The 13,861-nt window shown below is 43.4% G+C and overlaps 1 protein-coding gene across 1 annotated transcript; it reads left to right on the top strand.

The window, feature by feature from the left end:
* Positions 1-510: 510 nt before the first annotated feature.
* Positions 511-11,690, top strand: LOC311142363 (small ribosomal subunit protein uS3). Its single transcript, XM_084178005.1, has 7 exons — positions 511-577; positions 1,257-1,387; positions 1,811-1,904; positions 2,192-2,286; positions 2,889-3,076; positions 5,641-5,879; positions 11,611-11,690. Exons 1-6 carry the CDS (start codon positions 548-550, stop codon positions 5,838-5,840), a joined length of 738 nt encoding a protein of 245 aa, XP_084034131.1. The 5' UTR covers positions 511-547; the 3' UTR covers positions 5,841-5,879; positions 11,611-11,690.
* The last annotated feature ends 2,171 nt before the right edge of the window (positions 11,691-13,861 follow it).

The raw sequence follows: 13,861 nt of genomic DNA, 5'->3' as shown, positions 1-13,861 counted from the left end.
TGCTCTGGACACTACGCTGACAGACACAGCAAACCTTCTTGCCACAGCTCGCATTGATGCGCCTTCCTGGATGAGCTGCACTACCTGAGCCACTTGTGTGGGTTGTAGACTCCGTCTCATGCTACCACTAGAGTGAAAGCACCGCCAGCATTCAAAAGTGACCAAAATATCAGCCAGGAAGCATAGGAACTGAGAAGTGGTCTGTGGTCACAACTTGCAGAACCATTCCTTTATTGGGGGTGTCTTGCTAATTGCCTATAATTTCCACCTGTTGTCTATTCCATTTGCACAACAGCATGTGAAATTTATTGTCAATCAGTGTTGCTTCCTAAGTGGACAGTTTGATTTCACAGAAGTGTGATTGATTTGGAGTTACATTGTGTTGTTTAAGTGTTCCCTTTATTTTTTTTGAGCAGTGTGTTTATATTCTACCTAATGGCTAGCCTACATGGGGAATGCGCGCGCATGCGTTGATATAAAAACGTTTGCATATTACTATTTCCCGGAAACCAAAGATCGGTCTTTCCGGTCTACGACACATCCAAAGATGGCCGTGCAAATTTCTAAGAAGAGGAAGGTTTGTGCCGATTTATCTTTAGAGTTTTTAATTCACTTAAACAGAAACCATCCTTATAGTTAAGTTAATTTCTGCGGCCCATGTCATTTGAGTAGAATTAAGATATGCTGTAGCTTTTTTGGAAGCCACAGCCGGTGAACTAGTTCGTTAGCATGCTAGCCAGCACGCGCACATGATCCCATACTGTACTGAACAAGTGCCGAAATATATTCCTCTTAACTAGTGTAGCGAACTAGCGAAAGACTGAACTACTTTGCTAACCCACCGTTACCTTTTATATCCCGCAGCCTCGATGTCACGCAATCACCAACTTGAAGGGTATTATCCTGGCCATGCATGTTTCTTATACAATATTTTCAGTTTTACATAAAACATCAAAATGCCACCGCGAGGCTGAAGAATAGGTGCGTTCGAAAACTATTAGCAAACTAGTTAATGTAAATGTTACACGGGATATATGGGGTTTTCTCATTTGGACTAGGAGAGTTAATTGTTTCCCTAATGATTGAAGTGTACATGTAACATGCCAGTCTTTACTTTAGTTAAACATTGTTGTAACAAGTAGCTAGGTTGCCGTCTGTCAAACGACATCCCTGTTAAGATGGCTCACCAAGTTCCCTGCTGATGACCACGCTCTCCGCCTGTCCTCATATTTTTACACTTTGTCTCATATTTTTAGTTTGTCGCCGATGGCATCTTCAAAGCCGAACTGAACGAGTTTCTCACAAGAGAGTTGGCTGAGGATGGCTACTCCGGTGTGGAGGTTCGTGTCACCCCAACTAGAACTGAAATCATTATCCTGGCTACCAGGTGAGACCAAAAACCCGGACATCAAAACCACAGAGGACTAGTGATGGCCATCTACTCAATACTGACCACTTGATTTATTGTATCATGAGATTCTTGAAAGCATGTTCCACTCCAAAATCAAAGTTTGTTGGATATTTTGACCTCAAAAGTTGTCTGTCAAGATTAATCCACGTTATTGGTTGTGCAATATGCCTCAACTCAAAATGAATAGAAATGCTTAACACAGCAAATCAGGAAATTACATGATGCAAATCTGTTCCCTTCATTTTGGATTGTGGCACATAGCTGTATCCAGTGACAAAACATGTTTTTTTTTTTTACGAGGGATCGCTGTTCGTGGTGAATGAAATAACGTTCCCTATATTTTCAAATCATTTTCTGCAACAGCTGGGTACGCTAATAGGAAACATTCTCTTTCTCCAGGACACAGAACGTGCTTGGTGAGAAGGGGCGTCGTATACGTGAGCTGACTGCAGTGGTCCAGAAGAGGTTTGGCTTCCCAGAGGGCAGTGTTGAGGTAAATTATATTTCAGATCATATCAGATGGAGGAAAGGTCCGACTGCAGGATAACTTACAGTGCATCTTGCACAGTGCTGTTCTTTCCCCCCCCTGCACACAGGAACCTGTTTGAGGGGTGGTGAGTGACTATAAAGTTGATATTTGCTTGTTCCTTGTCAAATACTACCAGTAATTCTACCATTGTTGTCTCATTGTCCCCAAAACGGTGTTCTGTACTGAGGTTTGCACCATACTGTCTGAGTGTGTTTTATGTAACTTGCCATGTCTGTTTCCGCTGCCATCAGCTGTATGCTGAGAAGGTTGCCACACGTGGTCTGTGCGCCATCGCCCAGGCAGAGTCTCTGCGCTACAAGCTTCTCGGGGGTCTGGCTGTCCGCAGGTTAGGATCTTTGACTTAAAAAAAAAAAAATGCTGCCTAGGGATAGTACTTGATTCAAGGTTCGTATTCATGATTGTGTTTGATTGCTAATATCGAGTACACGTACTCTGAATTTAGAAATGCAACTATTTAGCAGGTTAAATTTATATGCACTGACATTTCAAACTTTTAAGATGTTTGTGGAGTATGTCAAGTGCAGTGAAAATGGTAAGCTTAGTTTTCAGTTGTGTATTAGAACAACCATTAATTGGAACTGACAGCGTACTGTAAACTTTATGCCTTTAGCCCCAGTTCACCTTTATAACACTTAACGAATAGTTATCATGAATACGCAAATGAAAAGGTAGTGTAGTGTTACACCTCTTGTGAATACAGTTATTCCTTAGTTGCAACTGGAAGATCCCGTTGTTGTGAAAGTCAATATTTTACACTTCTAACTGGTGGGATGAATAGTGTTTAGGAGATCAAGACTATAAGTATCTCTTGAATGTCATTGTAATATTGGAACATTTGATATTTTTCATGGCACTGTCTGGGGAAGTTGAAGACAGCACTTGTAAGATTATATGTTGTTTCTAATGCTGCTCGTTTTTGTGTTGCAGAGCCTGCTATGGTGTCCTACGGTTCATCATGGAGAGCGGGTCCAAGGGTTGCGAGGTAGTGGTCTCTGGAAAGCTCAGGGGCCAGAGGGCCAAATCCATGAAGTTCGTTGATGGCCTCATGATCCACAGTGGAGACCCCGTTAACTACTACGTCGACACCGCTGTCCGCCACGTGCTGCTCCGTCAAGGTGAGTTCACCCAGGGGTTTCATGCTTGATTCACACTATACAGTGCCTTCAGAAAGTATTCATACCCCTTGATGTATTCCACATTTTGTTACAGCCTGATTACAAAATGTATTAAATATTTTTTAAAGTAACTTATCTACACACAGTACCTGATAATGGGAAAAAGTGAAAACATGTTTTTAGACACATTTGCAAATTTATCTCATTTGCATAAGTATTCACACCCCTGAGTCAATACTTTGTAGAAGCACCTTTGGCAGCGATTACAGCTGTCTTTCTGGCTAAGTCTCTAAGAGCGTTGCACCCATGGATTGTGCAACATTTAACCATTATTCTTTTCAAAATTGTTCAAGCTTTGTCAAATTGGGTTTTGATCATTGCTCGACAACCATTTTCAGATTGCCATAGATTTTAAAGTAGATTTGGGTCAAACTGTGACTTGGCCACTCAGGAACATTCACTGTCTTCTTGGTAAGCAACTCCAGTGTAGAAATGGCCTTGTGTTTTAGGTTATTGTCCTGCTGAAACGTGAATTTTAGGGTATTGTCCTGCTGAAACGTGAATTAACCTGGAAAAACTGCCCAGTCCATAAAGATTTCCAACATACCCATAACATGATGCAGCCACTACTATGCTTGAAAATATGGAGCGTGGTACTCATTAATGTGTTGTATTGGAGTTGCCCCAAAAATAACACTTTGGCCTCCTGAGTGGCGCAGCGGTCTAAGGCACTGCATCGCAGTGCTTGAGGCGTCACTACAGACCCGGGTTCGGTCCCAGGCAGTGTCACAACCGGCTGTGACCGGGAGACCCATGAGGCGGCGCACAATTCACCCAGCGTCGTCTGGGTTAGGGGAGGGTTTGGCCGCCTGCAAGCTGACTTCGGTCGCCAACTGGACAGTGTTTCTTCTGACAAATTGGTGCGGCTGGCTTCCGGGTTAAGCGAGCTGCGTGTCAAGAAGCAGTGCGGCTTGGCAGGGTCGTGTTTCGGAGGACGCATGGCTCTCGAGCTTTGCCTCTCCCGAGTCCGTAGGGGAGTTGCAGCAGTGGGACAAGACTGTAACTACCAATTTGATATCACGAAATTGAGGGAGGAAAAAGGGGTAAAAATAACAATTACACAAAAACAAAATTATAACCAACAAAAATAAATATTTAAATAACACTTTGCGGTGTTACTTTATTTAGTCTTGTTGCAAACAGGATGCATGTTTTTGAATATTTTCTGTACAGGCTTCCTTCTTTTGACTGTCAATTAGGTTAGTATTGTGAAATAACTACAATGTTGTTGATCCATCCTCAGTTTTCTATCATAGCCATTCAACTCTGTAACTGTTTTAAAGTCACCATTGGCTTCATGGTGAAATCCCTGAGCGGTTTCCTTTGTCTCAGGCAGCTGAGTTAGGACATATGCCTGCATCTTTGTGACTGGGTGTATTGATACACCATCCAAAGTGCTTAAAAAAAAAAAAATCCATCTACCAAGGCATTGGAAAACCTCCCTGGTCTTTGTGGTAGAATTTCTGTTTTAAATTCACTGCTCGACTGGGGGACATTACGGATAATTGTATGTGTGGTGTACAGAGATGAGTCACTGAAATCATGTTAAACACTATTATTGCACAGTCCATTCAACCTTTTGAATGGACTGTGCAATAATAGACCGGGAGACTCATGGGCGGCGCACAATTGGCCTAGCGTTGTCCAGGGTAGGGGAGGGAATGGCCGGCAGGGATGTAGCTCAGTTGATAGAGCATGGCGTTTGCAACGCCAGGGTTGTGGGTTCGTTTCCCACGGGGGCCAGTATAAAAAAAATATGTATTCACTAACTGTAAGTCGCTCTGGATAAGAGCGTCTGCTAAATGACTAAAATGTAAATGTTAAAGCATTTTTTTAAAGGCTTGCCATAACAAAGGGGTAGAATACTTATTGACTCAACACATTTCAGCTTTTCAGTTTTAATTAATTTGTAAACGTTTCTGAACATAATTCCACTTTTACATTATGGGGTATTGTGTGTAGGCCAGTGACACAATCTCAATTTAATCAATTTTGAATTCAGGCTGTAACACAACAAAATGTGGAAAAATGAAGGGGTGTGAATACTTTCTGAAGGCACTGTCTTCACTGGCCTCTTTACGCATCCAACATGGTTGCTAGAACTGTGCTGAAATGGACAATGAGGCTATATCCCAATGATCTCTTATTCATCCAAAAGTGTGCACTTGTTCACGTCCTTTCACTGATTTGAAAGGAAATGGTTGGTATAAGAAATATGGTTGAAACTAGCCCATGCCTCCACCAATCCAATGTTTTTAGATTTGTGGGAGGTAGTGAACGAGTGTACACTTAAGGACAAAGGCGATATTACAGGAAGGCACAAAGTGAGAATAAATTATCCAAGCTAGCTCTGTATGGTTGGGGTCTGCCCTATGGTGTGAATCAAGCATTAGTGATGGGCCAGACCATGACCAAGAGGACGTGTTATGCAACAGTACCAAAATAATTAAAGTGATGAAATGGTGACTAATATTTGGGGTGCAATCTGTTCTGCCTATCCAAAGGTGTGCTGGGGATTAAGGTGAAGATCATGCTGCCCTGGGATCCCAGCGGTAAGATTGGCCCCAAGAAGCCTCTCCCCGACCACGTGAGCATCGTGGAGCCCAAGGACGAGCAGGTCCCCTCTACGCCCATTTCTGAGCAGAAGGGAGCCAAGCCGGAGGCCGCTGCCGTCGCACCTGCCACACCCGTCCCAACAGCATAACCATGAAGGACCCCCAAGCCAGCGTCTCACATTTTCAATGTAAGACGGGTTTAGTTAAGTGTTAGAAAGGCAGGATAAGTTACAGCGCTGCTTTGACTATCACCCTGCACACAGAAACCCTGTTTCCTACTATCCCTGTCTGCATCCCACTACTGGCAGGGATGCTTGGCCTGAGACACTTTGCCCGTTGACACACTAAATATATACATTTTGTTAAAATCGAAATCTGCGATTGGTACATCAAATGTTTTATCATGTATACCCATTAGGGTCCCCCCCCCCTCGACCCGCTGCTACGCTCCTGAAGTTGTTGGTTAAAGGCTACACCAGGGGTCGGCAACCTTTTCCAGTTGGAGTGCCAATTTATCTTACCATTTCTACCGATCTGCGTGCCAGTTATTATTTTTAGACACATATTTTTGTAGAACATTTTCATTTAATTTATAAGTCTTTGGATCTCAGTCATTGTCATGTAGTTACTCTAAATTCTATCTAAATTATACACATTTTAAAGTAACTTCTATTGACATGAATAAAAAATAGCCTACATAAAGCCAACAAATAAAACCATTGCAGCCTGCAGGTAGAAAAAAATCCTGATTTTTATAATTCTTTTTAAAAAATCCTAGAAATCACATTGGCTACACAAGGCTGTCTGCAACGAACTTGAAACATTGTATCAACTATGTCTGGCCTGAAGCTGGTGCTAGCAAACTTGCAACATTGTGACAAATAAAATTTGATGAAAAATAGACAAGTAAAAAATAATTACAGAGAAGCAGTAAAATAACAGGTAGTGAGGCTATATACAGGGTGTACCGGTACAGAGTCAATGTGCGGGGGCACAGGTTAGTCGAGGTAATATGTACATGTACAGTGGGGGGAAAAAGTATTTAGTCAGCCACCAATTGTGCATGTTCTCCCACTTAAAAAGATGAGAGGCCTGTAATTTTCATCATAGGTACACGTCAACTATGACAGACAAAATGAGAAAAAGATTTTCCAGAAAATCACATTGTAGGATTTTTTATGAATTTATTTGCAAATTATGGTGGAAAATAAGTATTTGGTCAATAACAAAAGTTTCTCAATACTTTGTTATATACCCTTTGTTGGCAATGACACAGGTCAAACGTTTTCTGTAAGTCTTCACAAGGTTTTCACACACTTGCTGGTATTTTGGCCCATTCCTCCATGCAGATCTCCTCTAGAGCAGTGATGTTTTGGGGCTGTCGCTGGGCAACACGGACTTTCAACTCCCTCCAAAGATTTTCTATGGGGTTGAGATCTGGAGACTGGCTAGGCCACTCCAGGACCTTGAAATGCTTCTTACGAAGCCACTCCTTCGTTGCCCGGGCGGTGTGTTTGGGATCATTGTCATGCTGAAAGACCCAGCCACGTTTCATCTTCAATGCCCTTGCTGATGGAAGGAGGTTTTCACTCAATCTCACGATACATGGCCCCATTCATTCTTTCCTTTACACGGATCAGTCGTCCTGGTCCCTTTGCAGAAAAACAGCCCCAAAGCATGATGTTTCCACCCCCATGCTTCACAGTAGGTATGGTGTTCTTTGGATGCAACTCGGCATTCTTTGTCCTCCAAACACGACGAGTTTAGTTTTTACCAAAAAGTTCAATTTTGGTTTCATCTGACCATATGACATTCTCCCAATCCTCTTCTGGATCATCCAAATGCACTCTAGCAAACTTCAGATGGGCCTGGACATGTACTGGCTTAAGCAGGGGGACACGTCTGGCAATGCAGGATTTGAGTCCCTGGCGGCGTAGTGTGTTACTGATGGTAGGCTTTGTTACTTTGGTCCCAGCTCTCTGCAGGTCATTCACTAGGTCCCCTCGTGTGGTTCTGGGATTTTTGCTCACCGTTCTTGTGATCATTTTGACCCCACGGGGTGAGATCTTGCGTGGAGCCCCAGATCGAGGGAGATTATCAGTGGTCTTGTATGTCTTCCATTTCCTAAAAATTGCTCCCACAGTTGATTTCTTCAAACCAAGCTGCTTACCTATTGCAGATTCAGTCTTCCCAGCCTGGTGCAGGTCTACAATTTTGTTTCTGGTGTCCTTTGATAGCTCTTTGGTCTTGGCCATAGTGGAGTTTGGAGTGTGACTGTTTGAGGTTGTGGACAGGTGTCTTTTATACTGATAACAAGTTCAAACAGGTGCAATTAATACAGGTAACGAGTGGAGGACAGAGGAGCCTCTTAAAGAAGAAGTTACAGGTCTGTGAGAGCCAGAAATCTTGCTTGTTTGTAGTTGACCAAATACTTATTTTCCACCATAATTTGCAAATAAATTCATTAAAAATCCTGCAATGTGATTTTCTGGATTCTTTTTTCTCTCAATTTGTCTGTCATAGTTGACGTGTACCTATGATGAAAATTACAGGCCTCTCATATTTTTAAGTGGGAGAACTTGCACAATTGGTGGCTGACTAAATACTTTTCCCCCCCCACTGTAGGTAGAGTTAGTGACTATGCATAGATAATAGAGTAGCAGCAGCGTAAAAGAGGGGGTGGGGGGGGGACAATGCAAATAGTCTGGGTAGCCATTTGATTAATTCAGGAGTCTTATGGCTTGGGGGTAGAAGCTGTTAAGAAGCCTTTTGGACCTAGACATGGCGCTCCGGTACCGCTTGCCGTGCGGTAGCAGAGAGAACAGTCTATGACTAGGGTTGCTGGAGTCCTTTGCAATTTTTAGGGCCTTCCTCTGACACCGCCTGGTATAGAGGTCCTGGATGACAGGAAGCTTGTCCCCAGTGATGTACTGGGCCGTACGCACTGCCGTCTGTAGTTCCTTGAATTCGGAGGCCGAGCAGTTGCCATACCAGGCAGTGATGCAGCGACTGGATGCTCTCGATTTTGCAGCTGTAGAACCTTTTGAGGATCTGAGGACCCATGCCAAATCTTTTCAGTCTCCTTAGGGGGAATAGGCTTTGTCGTGCCCTCTTCATGACTGTCTTGGTGTGTTTGGACCATGATAGTTTGTTGGTGACGTGGACACCAAGGAACTTGAAGCTCTCATCCTGCTCCACTACAGCCACGTCGATAAGAATGTGGGTGTGCTCGGTCCTCTTTCTCCTGTAGTCCACAATCATCTCCTTTTGTCTTGATCACGTTGAGGGAGAGGTTGTTATCCTGGCACCACTTGGCCAGGTCTCTGACCACCTCCCTATAGGCTGTCTCATCGTTGTCGGTGATCAGGCCTACCACTGTTTTGTTGGCAAACATAATGATGGTGTTGGAGTCGTGCCTGGCTATGCAGTCATGGGTGAACAGGGAGTACAGGAGGGTACTGAGCACGCACCCCTGAGGGGCCCCCGTGTTGAGGATCAGCATGGCAGATGTGTTGTTACCTACCCTTACCACCTGGGGGCGGCCCGTCAGGAAGTCCAGGATCCAGTTGCAGAGGGAGGTGTTTAGTCCCAGGGTCCTTAGCTTAGTGATGAACTTTGACGGCACTATGGTGGTGAACGCTGAGCTGTAGTCAATAAAGAGCATTCTCACGTAGGTGTTCCTCTTGTCCAGGTGGGAAAGGGCAGTGTTGCGTGCCATAGAGATTGCATCATCTGTGGATCTGTTGGGGCGGTATAGAAATTGGAGTGGGTCTAGGGTTTCTAGGATAATGATGTTGTGAGCCATCATGACCAGCCTTTCAAAGCACTTCATGGCTACAGACGTGAGTACACGTCCTGGTAATCCGTCTGGCCCTGCTGCCTTGTGAATGTTGACCTGTTTAAAGGTCTTACTCACATCGGCTACTGAGAGCGCGATCAGACAGTCGTCAGGAACAGCTGATGCTCTCATGCATGCTTCAGTGTTGCTTGCCTCGAAGCCAGCATAGAAGTAATTTAGCTTGTCTGGTAGGCTTGTCACTGGGCAGCTGTGATTCCATTTGTAGTCTAATAGTTTGCAAGCCCTGCCACATCCGATGAGCGTCGGAGCAAGTGTAGTACGATTCAATCTTAGTCCTGTATTGACGCTTTGCGTGTTTGATGGTTCCTAACGGGATTTCTTATGAGCGTCCGGGTTAGAGTCCCGCTCCTTGAAAGCGGCAGCTCTACCCTTTAGCTCAGTGCAGATGTTGCCTGTAATACATGGCTTCTGGTTGGGGTATGTACGTATGGTCAATGTGGGGACGACGTCATCGATGCGCTTATTGATGAAGCCAGTGACTGATGTGGTGTACTCAATGCCATCGGAAGAATCCCGGAACATATTCCAGTCTGCTAGCAAAACAGTCCTGTAGCTTAGCATCTGCATCATCTGACCACTTCGTTATTGACCAAGTCACTGGTGCTTCCTGCTTTAGTTTTTGCTTGTAAGCAGGAATCAGGAGGATATAGTTATGGTCAGATTTGCCAAATGGAGGGCAAGGGAGAGCTTTGTACGCATCTCTGTGTGGAGTAAAGGTTGTCTAGATTTCTTTATTTATTTTTCTTCTCTGAAACATAAGATATTACCGTTTTTAATGTCCCGTTGATAGGATATCCTTGATCGTAGTTCGTCTATTTTGTTATCCAATGATTGTACGTTGGCTAATGGGACTAATGGTAGAGGCAGGTTACCCAGTCGCCGTCGGATCCTTACAAGGCAACCTGAGCTACGTCCCCGATATCTATTTCTCATGCGAATTATGGGGATTTGGGCCTTGTCTGTACTCAGTTTCCTGCGCCAGTGAGCTCGGGACAGATGGCTGTAGGCTATTTGTGCAGGGGATAAGAAGTAATCAGGTATTTTATGACATTTCCAGTGGATCAGAGCATTACTTTTCCCTTTCATGCCAAGTGGTTATCGAAAGGGAGAGAGATGGAAATACTTGTCAAATACATTGAGGAACTATTGTCATTATCAATGGATTCTAAAAAATACTTTGTTGCTGTTTGAGTTGAAAACTTTTTTGGGGAGAAGCTCTACAGCTCATGAGTTAAGACCGCTGCTGAGTTAAGACAATCAAATACTTTCAGACGTCCCCAAATGGGCACATTTATAGGCCTATATTTGAGCACAAGCCAAGTAGCATGGCCCTTATACTATATGCGTAATCTGGTGTCTTGTGTACCATGAAAAACAAATCTATTTGCTACTTCTCCACCAAATAAATCTTATTCGACCAACAGCCTGTCGACTAAATGGTGTCAGCCCTAATACCCATTGATTCTAGAAGAATATAACTTATAAATTCCCCATGAGCTTAGTTCAACTGTCATACCCCATCAGAACCCAAAATATAAGCTTGTTTTACTCCATTGTTCGTAAACAATGTAATTGTGAACATTGTATAGCCTCAAAACATGGTTAAAAATTATGTTTTGAAATCATGGATGGTTAGTCCTTGCATCCAAATGTCTATGAATTTGAGGGTGTTTGCATTTCTCATGCCCATCCATCAGCTGTTTACCGAAACGATGGTGGGGTGTAGCTTTGTTGTTTGAACTGCAGATTGTCCCTTGTAAAGAGTCTTAGAAGGGTTTAAAGCAGGAGTAGGCAACTACATTCAGCTGTCGGGGGGACGGAACATAATTTGTACAGTGCAAATTGACTACAATTAAGCCCAATAAGACATTGTATTTGAAAACATTTCATACCTTGATTACATTGAGATGTGTATTCGTGACAATTTAGCCAATTTTTTTTTTTAATCGTTTCGAAATGTTTTCACTAAACTTTCGGGGGCCAGTGGGCTGCCTGTAGCCGACCCATAGTTTAAAGGTAGCAATATCAATGATTATCACATTTTTCCTGTTCTTTTACAGGTCATCATGAGTCGAGGAAATTCTCCAAATACCGTTTAAGTGTTTGTCGAGAGAAACAAATAAAATGTTTGGAAATGTTTCGTCTTTGTAATTATTTGACTCAATTCACTTACTATTACACAATGCTTTGAGCCTTCACCTTTTAAAATCCTTTCGAAGTAACTTCAGTTATCTTGATACCCACCATAAATGTTACAAGTAGCCCAGTACACTGCCCTGAACTTTAGGCACTGTTACTAACCGGCTGTTACCCGGTACTGAACCCTGCATCTTAGACTGCTGCCCTATGTACATTGTCATTGAACACTCACTGGTCACTTTAATAATGTTTACATACTGTTTTACCCATTTCATATGTATATACTGTATTCTAGTCAAGGCTCATCCTATGTAACTACTGCAGCACACCTTTTATATTCATCCTGTCCATAATGTCTATACACACCATCATACACACAGTGCATTCGGAAAGTATTCAGACCCCTTCGCTATTTCCACATTTTGTTACGTTACAGCCTTATGCTAAAATTGAGTAAAACAAATTCCTCATCAATCTACACACAATACCCCATAATGATGAAGCGAAAACATATTTTTTTAATTTTATGCAAATGTCTTAAACAGAAATTCCTTATTTACATAAGTATTCAGACCCTTTGCTATGAGACTCGAAATTGAGCTCAGGTGCATCCTGTTTTCATTGATCATCCTTGATGTTTCTACAACTTGATTGGAGTCCACATGTGGTAAATTCAAATTGATTGGGCATGATTTGGAAAGGCACACACCTGTCTATATAAGGTCCCAGAGTTGACAGTGCACGTCTGAGCAAAAACCAAGCCACGAGGTCAAAGGAATTGTTCGTAGTGTTCCGAGACAGCATTGTGTTGAGGCACAGATCTGGGGAAGGGTACCAAAACATTTCTGCAGCATTGAAGGTCCCCAAGAACACAGTGGCCTCCATCATTCTTAAATGGATGAAGTTTGGAACCACCAAAACTCTTCCTAGAGCTGACCGCCCGGCCAAACTGAGCAATCGGTGGCGAAGGGTCTTGGTCAGGGAGGTGACAAAGAACCCGATGGTCACTGACAGAGTTCTTCTGTGGAGATGGGAGAACCTTCCAGAAGGACAACCATCTCTGCAGCACTCCACCAATCAGGCCTTTATGGAGTGGCCAGACAGAAGCAACTCCTCAGTAAAAGGCACATGACAGCCCGCTTGGAGTTTGCCAGAAGGCACCTAAACAACTCTCAGACCATGAGAAACAAAATTCTCTGGTCTGATGAAACCAAGATTGAAGTCTTTGGCCTGAATGCAAGTGTCACGTCTGGAGGAAACCTGGCACCATCCCTTTGGTGAAGCATGGTGGTAGCAGCATCATGCTGTGGGAATGTTTTTCAGTGGCAATGATTGGGAGACTAGTCAGGATCGAGGGAAAGAGGAACGGAGCAAAGTACAGAGAGATCCTTGATGAAAACCTGCTCCAGAGCACTCAGGACCTCAGACTGGGGGTGAAGGTTCACCTTCCAACAGGACAACGACCCTAAGCACACAGCCAAGACAACACAGGAGTGGCTTCGGGACAAGTCTCAATGTCCTTGCGTGTTCAGAAGCCGGACTTGAACCCGATCAAACATCTCTGGAGAGACTTGAAAATAGCTGTGCAGCGACGCTCTCCATCCAACCTGATAGAGCTTAAAAGGATCTGCAGAGAAGAATGTGAGAAACTCCCAAAATATAGGTGTGCCAAGCTTGTAGCGTCATACCCAAGAAGACTCAAGGCTTTAATTGCTGCCAAAGGTGCTTCAACAAAGTACTGAGTAAAAGGGTCTGAATACTCATGTAAATGTCATATTTCAGCAAAAATGTATAACCTGTTTTTGCTTTGTCATTACAGAGCTCCTGTCTCGGAGCTCTACGGACAATTCCTTTGACCTCGTGGCTTGATTTTTGTTCAGACATGCACTGTCAACTCTTAGCAAACATTTTTAAAAACCAGTTTGAGGTGAAAAAATAGTTCAATTTTAGAATAAGGCTGTAACTTAACAAAATGTTGGGAAATTCAAGGGGTCTGAATACTTTCCGAATGCACTGTAATAATAATAATAATATGCCATTTAGCAGACGCGTTTATACAAATCGACTTACAGTCATGTGTGCATACATTTTTTGTGTATGGGTGGTCCCGGGGATCGAACCCACTACCTTGGCGTTACAAGCGCCGTGCTCTACCAGCTGAGCTACAGAGGA

Source organism: Coregonus lavaretus, assembly GCF_964263955.1.
Source record: "Coregonus lavaretus genome assembly, chromosome: 15".
NCBI lineage: Eukaryota > Metazoa > Chordata > Actinopteri > Salmoniformes > Salmonidae > Coregonus > Coregonus lavaretus.
Note: the sequence above shows the minus strand (reverse complement) of the source record. Positions and strands in the feature narration are given on the sequence as shown.

What these genes read in the sequence shown, in the direction of transcription:
- LOC311142363 (XM_084178005.1), top strand. Translation starts at nt 548, where the DNA reads ATGGCCGTGCAAATTTCTAAGAAGAGGAAG. An exon ending in ATCATTATCCTGGCTACCAG is followed by an intron (nt 1,388 to 1,810) that starts GTGAGACCAAAA and finishes CTCTTTCTCCAG; the next exon opens with GACACAGAACGTGCTTGGTG. An exon ending in GGGGGTCTGGCTGTCCGCAG is followed by an intron (nt 2,287 to 2,888) that starts GTTAGGATCTTT and finishes TTTGTGTTGCAG; the next exon opens with AGCCTGCTATGGTGTCCTAC.